Here is a 14,778-nt window from a genome sequence, read left to right on the forward strand (position 1 = left end):
CTCCAATCACATATCTATAGCCTCACTCTAGGCTAAACGAGGACTAAAATTACTGACTTTCTAGAATTCATCATCACCAAATGCAGATTTGGGACCAAGAACTCCCACTAGCAATCCATGGTATGGGCCCCAACAGTCTTGATTGAACTACACCTCCGCATAGGCCAAGATAATCCATCAGGATTTAATTAGTAACAGTGATAGAGAGATCATTACACAGAATACAGAAGATGGTTGCAAGGTAACTATTTACAGCTTTTGAAGGTTCTGGGGGCTGATTACCCACTCATCCACCTAGAATTCAGTCTGGCCAGCTTAGGATGGTCTAGATTTGGCTGTTTGGGAGAATCCTCGGTTACTGGGTTGAGTCTGAATTTAGCCATACATTATGCCAGACTAGCCCACCCTCAACTTCCTTTTCATGTCAGATGTAGGTTGGAGGGAGAAGAATAACTCCTAGAAGTCAACACTTCTCCTGCTCAGCACCCACCAGAACCTGGCTCTGCCCCAAGAGGGTAGAGGTTTTTGTTTTATTGGCCAAAATCCAGCTCCTCTAAGGGTATTGAACCAATTGGCTCATTGGGTGCATTCCCCTAAGAGTTTCTCTCAGTAAACCGCTTCTTTTTAATGGAATTTATTAACTGTTTACTATGTGCCAGGCACTCTGCTAAGCACTGGGGTAGATACAAAGCTAATCAGGTTGGACACAGTCCATGTCCCACATGGGGCTCACAGTCTTAATCCCCTTTTTACAGATGAGGAAGCTGAGGCACAGAGAAGTGAAGTGACTTGCCCAGGGCCACACAACAGACAAGTGGCAGAGCTGGGATTAGAACCCATGACCTTCTGACTCCCGGGCCTGTGCTCTATCCACTACACCTTGCAGATTCTTGCCCTTATATTAATGTTCTGGTGCCTTGTCTTCATTCTCCAGCATCTAACAGTCACCCATCAGGGTATTAGGACTACCATGTTGAAGTTCTTTGGCTTTGCTGTTAGGATGAGGTTGTGGGTCAGGGGTTTTTTTTGTTGTTGTTTGTTTTTAATTTAAGCAAGGTCCCAATTGTTTTATGATTGACGTTTGTTAACAATAGATGCTCCATAAATAAAATTCACAGTGGGAACATATCCATCTTAACTCTGGGATAAAATTGCATTTAAAATAAGTGGTACTGGGAAGAGGAGAATTTGAAGGTTCCACTTATAAAATAGAAATAAGGGTTAAAGAAGCCATATTGACTCAGAGAAAGAAATGCTGTACCATTCAGGGAAAGAACGGGGAGAATGTGTTCCCATGAATATTTGATGTGAAACTGAGACTAGTATAGTACATTCTCTTGGCATGCCAATTATAATCCAACAGTTAGTTTTCCCTAGGGTATATGCAAGTATGTGGCGGTGAAGTTATTTCATGAAAAATGCCAACATCTTAACTCATTTTCAGTTGCAGAGCACTTCAGAAATATCCCTTGCAGCCAGAAAAGTCCAATTTAATTTATTAGAACGGTCAGTCATTTCCTTGTTTTGTACTTCCCAACTGCTTAGGACAGTGTATTGCACCCAGTGGTTCCTCAATAAATATTATTACTATTACCCCCATAGCCATCACAGCTAGGGTTGCGCTTCTGACCTGCTCCTCCGGGCTCTGAGCCGTTTCTTTCTGGTCTTGCTGCAAAAGCTAGAACTTTTGAGAGCGCAGAAGAGCAATAGCTAGCTTCCATCATCACCCCAGTTCCTGGGGACTTTTTTTTCCCCTCTGCTGGGCCAGCCATGGTAGAAACAGGTAAGACAAGAAACCAACTCCTGTTGCTGCAACTTCAAGTTACAACATTAATGGTGCAGGGACCATTTAGTGTCCATCGAGCTTCCTACCATAACTGCACTGGCTCTTGGGGCAGCACGGCCTAGTGGAAAGAACACAGGCTTGGGAGTCAGAGGACCTCGGTTCTATTCCCCGCTCCTCCACGTGCCTGCTGTGTGACCTTTGGCAAGTCACTTGCCTTCTCTGTAGCTCTTCTGTAAAATGGAGACTGAATATCTCTTCTACCGTCTATTTAGTCTGTGAGTCCTGTGTAGGGCAGGACCTGTGTCCAGCCTGATTATTTTGGATCTACCCTCGTGATTAGTGCTTGGCACATGGTAAAAATTCCACATTAAATTCTTGTTCTTATTCTTTTTCTTATTTTGGGACTTGAGGTAAAGGCATGAACCCTAGGGAGCCGGTGATAGGACAGTGTCCTGTCTTCCCTTCCTTCCTTCATTCATTCAGTCATATTTATTGAGCACTTACTGTGTGCAAAGCACTTTACTGAGCACTTGGGAGAGTACAATTTAACAAGAAATAGACACATTCCCTGCCCACAGTTGAGCTTACAGTCTAGAAGAAAGTGAGATGAAATGAAGACCCTACTTCCCTCCCCTCCCCATCCCCCAAGCCCCACAGTACTTATGTACATTTCTGTAATTTATATTAATGTCTGTCTCCCCCTCTAGACTGTAAATTCATTGTTGGTAGGGAATGTATCTTTTATTGCCGTATTGTCCTCTCCCAAGCACTTAGTACAGTGCTCTGCACACACAGTGAGTGCTCAGTAAATACGATTACAGTTGCAGGAAGAGAGACTGGTTTCTTTTTTTCCCCATCATAAAGATTTTTTCTGTTTCAAAGAACATTTTCCTATGGATGCATATGTGTGTAGTAGAGTGACAGTGTGCTTGATGAGTGGGTATGTTGTTGGGCGTGTGTCCCTGGGGAAGTGTGTGTGTGTATGTGTGTGTGTGTGTGTGTGTTGCTGGAAGGGTGTGCATGTGTTTTGTTTTGTTTTACATTGGGGTGGGGAGTGTAGGAAGACATGGAGATGCTCCGTCCCCATTTCCCCAACCTCGATCGAAGCTGGGCGATTTTACCAAAATAACCAATTGCCGAGAATTGTGGAGAAACTCTCCAAATCCTCACTTGCAATGGCAGGGTTAAAATCACTGCTGCGTTACAGTAATCGCGAGTGAAACGCTAAAAATAAAACATTGCTGAAGCAGGTTAAGCGAAGACTTTAGATTGCATTTTACCAACGAGTTACTAATTACAAAATTATCTCTTTAAAAACTGTTTTATTGGAAGCTGTGCAGGGGAGGGAAGAGTTTCCATGGTTTTCCCTCCCTCACCTCATCCACTCTTTTAGGTAAATGAATATGGGCAATTGGCAACCAGCTCTAGGGCTGTCTTCTAATGACTGCAGGAGCATTTCAGATGCTCCAAGATTTCCCTGCTGCCATCATCCTGATAGCTGATGTGTGGCAGCTAATGAGAAGAAGCCCAAAACTGGACTTGGAGAAGGCGCAATTAATGTTATTTATTGAGTGCTTACTGTTTGCGAAGCACTGTGCTAAGCACTTGGGAGAGGCACAGTACGAAAGAATATAGATGATCCTTGCCGAGATGGGGCTTACAGACTAGAGGGGAGATAAACATTAAAAAAAATCACAGATGGATATGGACCTCAGTGCTGTTTGGTTGGAGGAGAGGTGAACATTAAAGTGATTAAAGGGAACAGACCCAACCAGTCCTATGTATTAAGTGCTTATCGATTGGGTGCTCGTTGTGGGCAGGGAATGTGTCTGTTGTTATATTGTACTCTCCTAAGGGCTTACTACAGTGCTCCGTACACAGTAAGTGCTCAATAAAGGCTTGAGAGTCAGAGGTCATGAGTTCGAATCCCGGCTCTTCCACTTGGCAGCTGTGTGACTGTGGGCCAGCCACTTAACTTCTCTGTGCCTCAGTTACCTCATCTGTAAAATAGGGATGAAGACTGTGAGCCTCATGTGGGACACCCTGATTACCCTGTATCTACCCCAGCGCTTAGAACAGTGTTCTGCGCATAGTAAGCGCTTAACAAATACCAAGATCATTATTAAATATAATTGAACGAATGAACTGTATTAACAGCTTTGGAGAGTACAGTATAACAGGGTGGGTAGACCTGTTCCCTGACCGCACAGAGCTTAAAGTCTAAAAGGGGAGACAGACGATATAAATAAATAAATTATGGATATTCAACAGTATTTATTGAGCGCTTACTATGTGCAGAGCACTGTACTAAGCGCTTGGAATGAACAAGTCGGCAACAGATAGAGACGGTCCCTGCCGTTCGACGGGCTTACGGTCTGATCGGGGGAGACGGACGGACGAGAACGATGGCGATAAATAGAGTCGAGGGGAAGAACATCTCGTAAAAACCGATGACGACTGAATAGAATCGAGGCGATGTACATATACATAGGTGCCGTGGGGCTGAGGGAGACGTGAATAATGGGTGCAAATCCAAGTGCCAGAGAGACACAGAAAGGACTGAGAGAAGAGGAAATGAGGGCTTAATCAGGGAAGGCCTCTTGGAGGAGCTGTGTCTTCAACATGGCTTTGAAGGTGGAAAGAGTAATTGTCAGGTATGAAGAGGGAGGGATGTGAGTAGGGGGTCAGCAGTGAGAAAGACGAGAATGAGGTACAGTGAGAAGGTTGGTGTTAAGAGGACTGAGGTGTGCAGGTTTGGTTGTAGTAGGAGATCAGCTCTCACTTCAAAGAAACACTTTATTGCTGCCTCTGGCTTATCTACTAAGCCTCACCTTCCCTTCAGACCTGAAACTGGACTCTCCTCACTACACGATGTCTTTGTTCTTTGACGATTGCTTCAGAACAAGAAAACCCATTAATCCTGCTGAGCCCCCGTTGGTTTTCCCCCTCTAGACTGTAAACTGCTCGTGGGCAGAAAACCAGACCCCTTATATTGTACTCTCCCAAGTATTTAGTGCAGTGCTCTGCACACAGTGAGCACTCAAATACGCTTGATTGGAGTGCCTTGAAGGTTCGTAAAGGCAGAAGGCACAGGTGCCATTCATTTGTTCATCCAAGCAGGGAAACTCGCACAATAGTCACGCGACAAGGCTGCGTATCTGCTGCTGGTCCTCGCTTTGTTTCTTAGGAGATAGTCCGTTCAGCAGACTCTGCCCAGACTAAGCGGAGTAACTGGTAGCATCACCCAAGGTCACATAGCAGACAAGTGGCGGAGGCGGGATTAGAACCCATGTCCTTTGACTCCCAAGACCGGGCTCTTTCCATTAAGCCACGCTGCTTCTCAGAGCAGCGTGGTGTAGTGGATAGGGCACAGGCCTGGGACTCAGAAGGTCAGGTTCTAATCCCGTCTCTGACACTTGTCCAACTGTGTCACCTTGGGCAAGTTACTTAATTTCTCTGGGCCTTAGTTCACTCATCTGTATAATGGGGATTGAGACCGTAAGCCCCACGTGGGATAGGGACTGCGTCCAACCCAATTCGCTTGTATCCCCCCCCCCCCATCCCCTTACCCCCAGAGCTTAGTACAGTGCCTGGCACATAGCGAGCACTTAACCCAATGCCACAATAATTATTATTATTATTTTTCTGCCCTCACCAGCCCCTGTACAGACTTAGTATGCACTGCCGGGTTCCATACACTTGACGTGATCATTCAGATCAGTCAGAAAATCCAGGTCAGCTCGCAGGGTGTCAGCTCTTCTACATCCCAGCAAAGTGCCTAGTTAGTTTCCAGCTGGGGCCAACAAGTCTGCATCAGTATCATCTCCAGGGTCCTCAGCTCTCAATACCCAATCCCGTCATTATCCTGGAGAGCTGGTTCCCATAGAAACGGTCCCCCATCAGGGGCATCTCAACTTTAACCTTTTCCTTGCACGACAGACCGCCCCCCACCCACTCACATGCCTTATAAATCTCTAAGTGAACCTCTATGACTCTACATCCCCCTCTTAGAAAGTGAGGGCTGAGATGAAACTCTAATCATCGCTCTCCATCAGGATCAACAACAATCAAAGAAATATTGACTATCCATATTTAGCACTGAGTTAAATTAATGTCCTGGCTTGAAGTCAGATAAGCTGATGTATTTCGCGTCTCCCTGTACCTTTCACTTTAAGATGTGTAATTGCATCCCCAGAGTTCAAGTGGCCTCTACTCTCCTGCTTCTGCTAGGCTCAGCTGGTACCTCGCCATGGAAAGACAGGAGTCTGGGCAGAGAGATTGTATCTATTGGAAATATTTCTCTTTGTTCCCATATGCATAAAATCAATTGCATTTATCGAGTGCTTACTCTGTGCGGAGCACCATACTAACTGCTTGGGGGAGTACGATACAAGAAAACGAGGAGACGTTTCCTGCCCATAGCAAGCGTACGCTCTAGAAGGGGAGACAATATGAATAAATAATACATAATTTAAAGATATGTACGCAAGCGTTGTGGGGTTGGGGGAAGGGGAAATACCAAGTGTCCAAAGGTAACAGATTGAGGTGCAATGAAGACACAGAAGGAGAGTGAGATGGGGAAAAGGGAGCTTAATTGGGAAAGGCCTCTTAAGAGATGTGATGAATGAGGTTGGCTTCCATATAAGCTGTTTGGCGTAAGAATTCTTTGAACGGAGGATTTTCTATGGCGAGGCATCTCTTTTAAAAGTATGCGGTTACAGTTAGATTTTTCACTCTCCAGGGTGTATACTTTAGAGATTTGACTTCTGGATGAGCAGATTGACAGCTAGACGAGGCCCACTTTTCCTGATAATATCTATAGCACACAGAGGTTCAACTAACTACACTGAGCTCACCATATTTATTATAAATGATAACTGGCATATTGAAAATGGCTTTTCTGCATCCTTTTGATCAAGGATCGGGGTGCTGATGACGATAAGCCAGGGATTTCTGCAGCCAAGTGGTGGTTCAGGAGAACACTGCTCATATTTAGCCTGACTTGGTGGCTTCACCTTTGACCATGGAAAAAAATCATGGGGATTGGTAGGTTGAGGAGCAGCTTGGCAGAATGGAGAGAGAACTGGATCTATACACTTTAACCACTTGTTATTCGCCCCACAGCATTTAGGTATATATCCATTATTTATTTTAATATCTGTCTCTACCTCTTGACTGTAAACTCCTGGTGGACTGGACATATGTCAACAAACACCATTCAAGTTTACTTTCCCGAGGACTTAGTACAGGGTTTTGCACAGAGTAAGTGCTCAGTAATTACCAGTGATTGATTTCTAGCCTTGAATCACGAACTAAGGGTGAATCACCAACGCACCCCATCACCAACGCACCCCTACTGGAAAGATGATAAGCCTGATCTCTGGGTACATAAGTGGAAGCCTTGCAAGGAGAAACTTTTACATTGCAATCCTCTCACCCATCCTTTTCTTTCTCCTAGTCTACATTTTAAATACAGTTCACACGATCATTTTTTAACTGTACTTTCACAATATGATAATGTTATGTGATATTTTTAGTATTTTGCAGATGTCTGTGTTGTAATGTTTAATAATAATAATTGTACAATTTGTTTGGCACTCTGTTAAAGTGCTGCAAGTGGAGCCAATCAAATCAGACACAGTCCCTGTCCCACAATGAACTCAGAGTCTAAAGGGCGGGGGAGAAGTACTTTAATTCCCGTGAGGAAATGAGGCACAGAGTAATTAAATGACTTGTCACAGGTCCAACAACAGGCAAGTGGCAGAGCCAGCATTAGAACCCAGGCCTCCTGACTCCATCTTGACATTTAATGTACAGAAAAAGGAAGTCGTTGACCAAATCCTCAATTTTCACATATTGCCCCTATCATTCATAACTAATTCTTACGGTCCACGATTCAAGCTACGGTGATACACAATTTGGTATTTCAAAATTACTAATTTAGGTGGGAAACTCAGGTGTAGAAATGCCAGTCAAAAAGTGAGCTAGTGCCATGAGGATACTGGACAAGGGACAGACCAGCCGAAAACTGGACTGTCCAGTCTCTAGCCAGACAAATGGTCATACTAGCTCAAACCTTCAGTGGATGTGGACAGTTCTGAACAGGTAACAAGACTATTTTGAGGATACATTGTGACTTCTTAAAAAACGATGATTATGTTAAAATATTTCATGAAGGAGAAATTATAGTTTAGGTTAATGGAAAGTTACCACATGAAGAGAGTTATCAAAATTTACAGTCATTGGGATTTTTTATTTTATTTTTCCAATTTCATCACCAATGGCATTTATTGGTGCAGAACAACATACTCAGCACTTGAGAGGGTACAATAGAATAATAATAATGGTATTTATTAAGCGCTTACTATGTGCCAAGCACTGTTCTCAGCACTGAGGGAGATACAAGGTTATCAGGTTATCCCACATGGGGCTCAGTCTTAATCCCCATTTTACAGATGAGGTAACTGAGGCCGAGAAGTTAAGTGACTTACCCAAAGTCACACGGTAGACAAGTGGCGGAGGCGGGATCAGAACCCATGACCTCCGACACCCAAACCCAGGCTCTTTCCATTGAGCCACACTGATAGACATGTTTCCTGACCACAACAAGTTTACATTTTCTGATTAATTGGAATGTCAGATAAATGCTGAGCATTGGTCAAGTCTTGGACTCCCCAGGAAGATACTTAAGTTCAGATTATAGGTTATTAGTCTCTCAAACTTTGGAAAGTCAGAATCTGTTTCACCAGCATCGTCCTTGGCTGTGTGTGTTTTGTTGATCCCACAAACTGAAAACCAAAAGGAAAGAAAAGCTCTTGAGAAAACATGTTTGTAGTGCCTGTTTGTAAATTTTACATTATAGTGTTGCCTAGTGGAAAGAGTATAACCCTAGGAGTTAGAGGCTCTAGTCCTGGCTCTGCCCTGTCCCTGCTTTGTGACCTTGGGCAAGTCACTTAACTGTTCTGGGCTTCAGTTCCCACATCTACAAAATGGGGATTCAGTACCTGTTCTCCCTCGGCCTTAGAACAGGTTTTTCATATCAGTGAAATCCAAGAATTGATAGAATAATCTGTCACATTCATAATAAGCAGGATTAAATTTGCTGAATTTGCTCTTTGCAAAGCCGTGTTGGTTGTGTCTGCATCTTTACACCTTTGTGGAGTTGCAAATTGATTTCATAACATATGCCCCACTCTTGTCTGTCCGTCTTCCCCGATCAGACCGTAAGCCCGTCAAACGGCAGGGACTGTCTGTCTCTGTTGCCGACTTGTTCATTCCAAGCGCTTAGTACAGTGCTCTGCACATAGTAAGCGCTCAATAAATACTATTGAATGAATATCTAATAGTTTGTAATTACCTGGGACTTCTTTTTTCCGTTTCAAAGATGGGCTCAATATTTTTCTCCCACTCCCTAAGAACTTCTCCTATTTCTCTTTAGGCCTCAGAAGTGGTAGTTAGTGACTCTCCAGCCGCATTCAGCAGTCCATAAGGACTCTAGGATAGGTGTTAGGCACTGTAGATTTGCATTCATCCAATTCTTTAAACCCCTTCTTATCGCTTTTCCTCTTTTCTGGTTTGGCTTTCAAACCAGCCATTCCAAGTGGGATTTGTTCACAGTTGATCTTTTCCTTAAAAACAGAGATGAAGAAAGAAGATTGAAACGATGAAACCCTCTACTTTTTCACAGCAGTCTTTTCTCTGTTTTCCCTTCCAGTCTCCTGGGAGGGTGATGTTTTCCCTAGCTCCACTCTTGTGCACAATACAAATGACAAATTTTTCTTGTTACCTTTTTATCTCATGTTCCTTCCCAGCTTCTGAAATTAATAATAATAATAATGTTGGTATTTGTTAAACACTTACTCTGTGCAGAGCACTGTTCTAAGCGCTGGGGCAGATACAGGGTAATCAGTTTGTCCCACGTGAGGCTCACAGATAATCCCCATTTTACAGATGAGGGAACTGAGGCACAGAGAAGTTCAGTGACTTGCCCACAGTCACACAGCTGACAAGTGGCAGAGCCGGGAGTCGAACTCATGACCTCTGATTCCCGAAGCCCACGCTCTTTTCACTGAGCCACACTGCTTCTCCAGTGTCTCAAGACATTCTGCCTTGTCCCTTCACAAGCTAGTTAAATCCTTGCCTCTCCTTTACAGAATTGGTCTAATTTCTATTTATTCTAACTTTCCCATCTCCCCTTCAAATCTCTGTAGAATTCTGGGTTCATTCAACAGACTACCTTGTTAGCTTCTTAACCCTCCATGGCAATGGTCTTGGCTGTTTCTGAGCCTGTGTAATTATCTACTGAAGAACAGCCAGGTCCACTTAGTCTTTGCTATTATAGTGTGCTTTCTACTCAGGCATTAAGCCTGTTAAAATTGCTTTTACAATTTGTTCCCCTGGTTTGTAATAATACTAGTAATATTTGTTAAATTCTTACTATGTGCCATCCGCTCTACTAAGCTCTGGGTTAGATACAAGATAATCAGGTCCCAGATGGGGTTTACAGTCTAAGGCAGAGGGAGAACAGGTATTGAATCCCCATTTTGCACATGTAGGAACTGAAGCCCAGAGTAGTTAAGAGACTTGCCCAAGGTCACACAACAGGGACATGGCAGAGCCAGGATTAGAGCCCAGGTCCTCTAACTCCTAGGGCTTTACTCTTTCCACTAGGCGACACCGCTCTATCGTCCTCTCATTCCTTGCCTTGGGAGATATATGTCCTTCAGATATAAAGATGATGTTACTGATGAGATTTATTAAGCACTCACTATGTGTCACACAGTGGGGTAGGTACAAGATAATCCAGTCAGACACAGTCCCTGATTTACATGAGGTGTAATGATGAGTGGCAGACAAGACTGACGATACTTCCGTGGTACACCTTTATAAATTGCCCCCGTCACAGTATTGCATTTGGTATCCGCAGTGGTTGGTGTGTTGTTTTTGTTCAACTCTGCCACGTGATAGATTGAAGGACTTCACCATTTTCCTAGTTAGGGGGTGAGCAGTTTGGGGGAGTGACATTCTGAAACACACGCCACACATTTCTCAGTCCTTCCCGTTTTCTGTTATGTTTCTCTGATCCTGAAATGCTTTCCCTTCCACAAACTGTCTTCCGTGACGACCTTTCAGTGAAATATAAAAAGACGAGATAATCACTTATAGAATTTGGGGATATAAGGCACTTGACTTTGCCCGTGGAGCAAGACGGGAAAATACAACAAAAACAAGGAGGTGCCTAGAGAGGTCTTCCCTGACTAAGCCCTCCTTTCTTTTCACCCACTCCCTTCTTCGTCACCCTGACTTGCTCCCTTTATTCATCTCCCTTCCCAGCCCCATAGCACTTATATACATATCTTTTATTTATTTATATTAATGTCTGTCTCCCACTCTAGACTGTAAGCTCGTTGTGGGCAGGGAATGTGTCAGTTTATTATTATATTATACTCTCTCAAGCACTCAGTACAGTTCTTTACACACAGTAAGCACTCAATACGATTGAATGAATGAAAGAAGCCAAGTCTCTGCTTTTAAATCCTTAGAAGGGTGGACTGAAAGATTTCTTGGGACATTTAACATTCTGTTTTATTTGTAAGCCATGCAAAAAAACCAAAAAAACCTAAATCCAATATGTCACCTGTCTGATATATTCCTGGCCAACTGAGAAGCAGCATGTCTCAGGGGAAAGAGCATGGGCCTGGAAATCAGAGGACCTGGGTTCTAATCCCAGGTCTGTTACTAGTCTGCTTGTCATCTTGGGCGAAACATTTAACTTCTCTGCACCTCGGTTCTCCTCCTACTTAGGCAGTGAGCTCCATGTGGGACAGGGACTGTATCTGATCTGATTATCTTGTATTTATTCCACTTAGTATAATGCTTGGTACACAGTAAATGTTTAACAAATATCACATTGTTATTGTTATTTTTAATCACCCAAGAGTAAATATTGTAAGCCCTCTGTGCAAAGCCCTATACCATAGTATGACAAATCACTGAAAGCTAAACATTTATAGGTCAAACGTTGACATATTAATAGTCTCAAGGTTAAGTCAGCAGCAGCTCCTAAAACCAATTATCCTACCTCCTTCCCGCCCTCCCCCAACCTAGGGAAGGTTGGGATGGAGAGGGTAGATGGAGTAATAGACTGCCAAGAGAGAGAGTTCTGGGGGAAGCAGGGAATTCCCTGGGAGAGTTGATTGATGGCTGATGCTTAGCTATCTATGTCCATTTTTAGAAACCTAAATTGTTGGAATCTGTCAATGATTCAATCTTAGATGTTTAACTGAAGCATTTTGCCGTTCTTCACCATAGTGAGAACTGTTGAGAGCTACAGAGAACGACAAAGACATGATCCGTGCCCCTCCCTCGTATACAAAACAGATAAAAACAGTGGGTGGGTTGAAAGAGGTCTGGGGTGATGGAGGTGGAGGAGGCCCCCGTGTATGGTACATTCTAGGATCAAGAAAATCCCTAGTAATAATGGAGTGGAAGAGGCAGGGGAGACGAGTGGTGATGATTGGTGTACAGTGTAGTTTTTTCTTACCTGTAGGGCTTGGTGGTCTTGTTTGGACTGGTTTTGGAATACAGCTAATTCCCCGTATGTCAAAGGGGAAATGTTCTAGATTCACAAGGCACCCACATTTTTAAGCAACTGCCTGTATTCATTTTACATACTGTAGGTGAGACCTAAGGACATCTTTAAAACATCACCTCTGCCCTCATAACCAAATAGATCCCAAATATATACCGAAAGCTCTTTGTACGCAGGGATTGTGTCTACCAACTCTGTTATTATATTGCACTCTCCCACGCGCTTAGTACAGTGCTCTGCAAACAGTAAGCACTCAAATGTGATTGACCGATTGATGTATATAACCCACTAGGATATTCTCTTAGGACTATGCATCAATTCAGCAAGTGAAGTATATGGAATCCCGGAATATCTTGCTTTTTATATCTTTGGTGTTTCATAGAATCACTTGTTATCTGAAGGGTAAGAAAAATAAAATCTCTTTTCTAAATTGCTGCAAAGACTGAATCGGCAGTGAGATAAAATGGGATGTCTTCTTCTTCCTGTCCATTGAGACTTCTCTTGTGAAAGCCTCTGGCATTTACCACGTAGTGTGCCGTTGAGGAAAAATTAAATCGTGGTGTAGTTTTTCTTTTGCTGATTGTTTAATTGTGGTTAATTCTTCCTGTCATTTTAAACATATTTTCCCCTTTGGCTTCTTTGCTCTTATCCCTCAAACAGCAGCCAAATACAAGACTGATTTGCTTCTAACGAGATAGTGAATACATCCACAATCTAGATCCTGCAGTAGCTAAAGTCCTCTTGACTCTGACCATCTTTCTTCCAAGAAGGTCGCTTCCCTTGCTTAAGAAAGATAAAAGGAAGAAAGTTTTTACAGCTTCTTCCAAATTCCATCTCCCCTGCTAAATTTCTCTCCCTCTTTTGGTAGATGTGGCATTCAACTGAGGTGGCCAATAGACCTTGGTCACTTTTACCTTAGCTCTAGTAAGCACTTAACAAATGTCATAGTAGTAGTAATTTTTCATTGAACAACTCTCTGCTGGGCATAGTAATAACTGAGTTTTCTTTTTTCTTTTTCTCTTTTAACCCACATTTCCGTGGGCACAGATGAGGTCTTATCTGAAAATTTTCTGGACTACAAAAACCGCGGAGTGAATGGTTCTCACCGGGGCCAGATTATCTGGAAGATTGATGCAAGTTCTTACTTTGTGGAATGTGAGTACTTTGTGATGCCAATATAGGGGTGGACCATGGAACATAGAAATTGATGAGCATATTTCATTTTTATTGCTGAACCACAGTTCCTTCTGGAAACCTGCTGTAAACAGAGGGAGATGAATGACAGATTAACTGTGTTGCAACAAGCCCTTCAGTAGTGAGTTGTGGCCTGTAAGTTCGTGAGCCTTGAACATTTTGAATCCAGAAGGGTTTAATCCACTTATTTAATTGTTATGACTCAGTGTTAATGTGCGATACGATGGAACTTGGATCACATTACTGGCCTGTAAAATATACCCACTAGGATCCATCTAGGAGATGTAATTCCACTGGGCTGCCATGAGACCACTGGTCCAATCCTTAAGTGTGATCACGAGGAAGCTGTGGCAATCGGGAAAAAATAAAATTTCTCCTGTGGTGTTTGCCTCTGGAATTAATAAGCTTTTGAGAGCATTCTTTCTTCCATCCTGGGAAACGTGGTACATTTCCAAAGACACTTCCCCATGAAGAAACTTTTATTTGAAAAAAGTCTGATAGGAGGTAGTTTTGAAAAAATGATAGGCTAGAAAAGTTTTGTGCTCCCTGGGAGAATTTGGCGTGTGTCTGCCTAGAAAGCAGGTCACGTACCGACTTAGGGTGCTGGCTGTTTGAATCATTATTACATTTTTTCCTTGGGCTTCCTAGTAAAGCTCTTTTCTTCTTAACCTGGCTTATTTATCTAAGGAATTGAGTGCTCCTAAGAGAGAACTCTTATTCTTAACTTCATTATCGGAGATAATGCACACCTGATCCGGGTGCTTTTCCATTTTTCATGGCTTTAACAGCTGAATTACTTATTCAGAAGTCATCCCTGAGAAATCTCCTTTGCGAGGAAGGAACCTACTCTACAGATACCTGAACAAGATTTTCCTTAGCAAATGGATCACGGGGAAGTGCCATGTCTTCAAAGATGCTAGCATTATCTCTGTCTTCAAGGAGAAAAGAGAGCGGGAAGGAGCTGACTTTAGGAACTACCTGGGGAATCTAATCATTTTCTATTGCAAGCATGTTTCTAGTCAGAGTTTCTGACAAATGATTGGAGAACATGTTCCTTTATGCCCTGCCTGAATCCCAATGTGGTTTCAAGACGGCAGACTAAATCCTCCTAGAACAATATTAAGCACCCTCCTTGCTTGTAGAATTTGGCAAGAAATTTCTCAAATCTGGGGATACTTGCCCTCTTTTCATGACTTTTCTGCCATAG

General features: G+C 43.0%; 1 protein-coding gene across 3 annotated transcripts in view; it reads left to right on the plus strand.

Annotated features, from left to right (window-relative positions):
• Positions 1 to 14,778, plus strand: part of HECW1 (HECT, C2 and WW domain containing E3 ubiquitin protein ligase 1) — a 255,082-nt gene that overhangs the window by 99,002 nt on the left and 141,302 nt on the right. For all 3 annotated transcript variants that reach the window (XM_029063053.1, XM_039911702.1, XM_039911701.1), the window contains exon 4: positions 13,425 to 13,532. In XM_029063053.1, coding sequence (XP_028918886.1) covers positions 13,425 to 13,532 — 108 coding nt within the window. The remainder of the gene's footprint in view (positions 1 to 13,424; positions 13,533 to 14,778) is intronic.

The sequence above is a fragment of the Ornithorhynchus anatinus genome, chromosome 4, assembly GCF_004115215.2.
Source record: "Ornithorhynchus anatinus isolate Pmale09 chromosome 4, mOrnAna1.pri.v4, whole genome shotgun sequence".
Lineage (NCBI taxonomy): Eukaryota > Metazoa > Chordata > Mammalia > Monotremata > Ornithorhynchidae > Ornithorhynchus > Ornithorhynchus anatinus.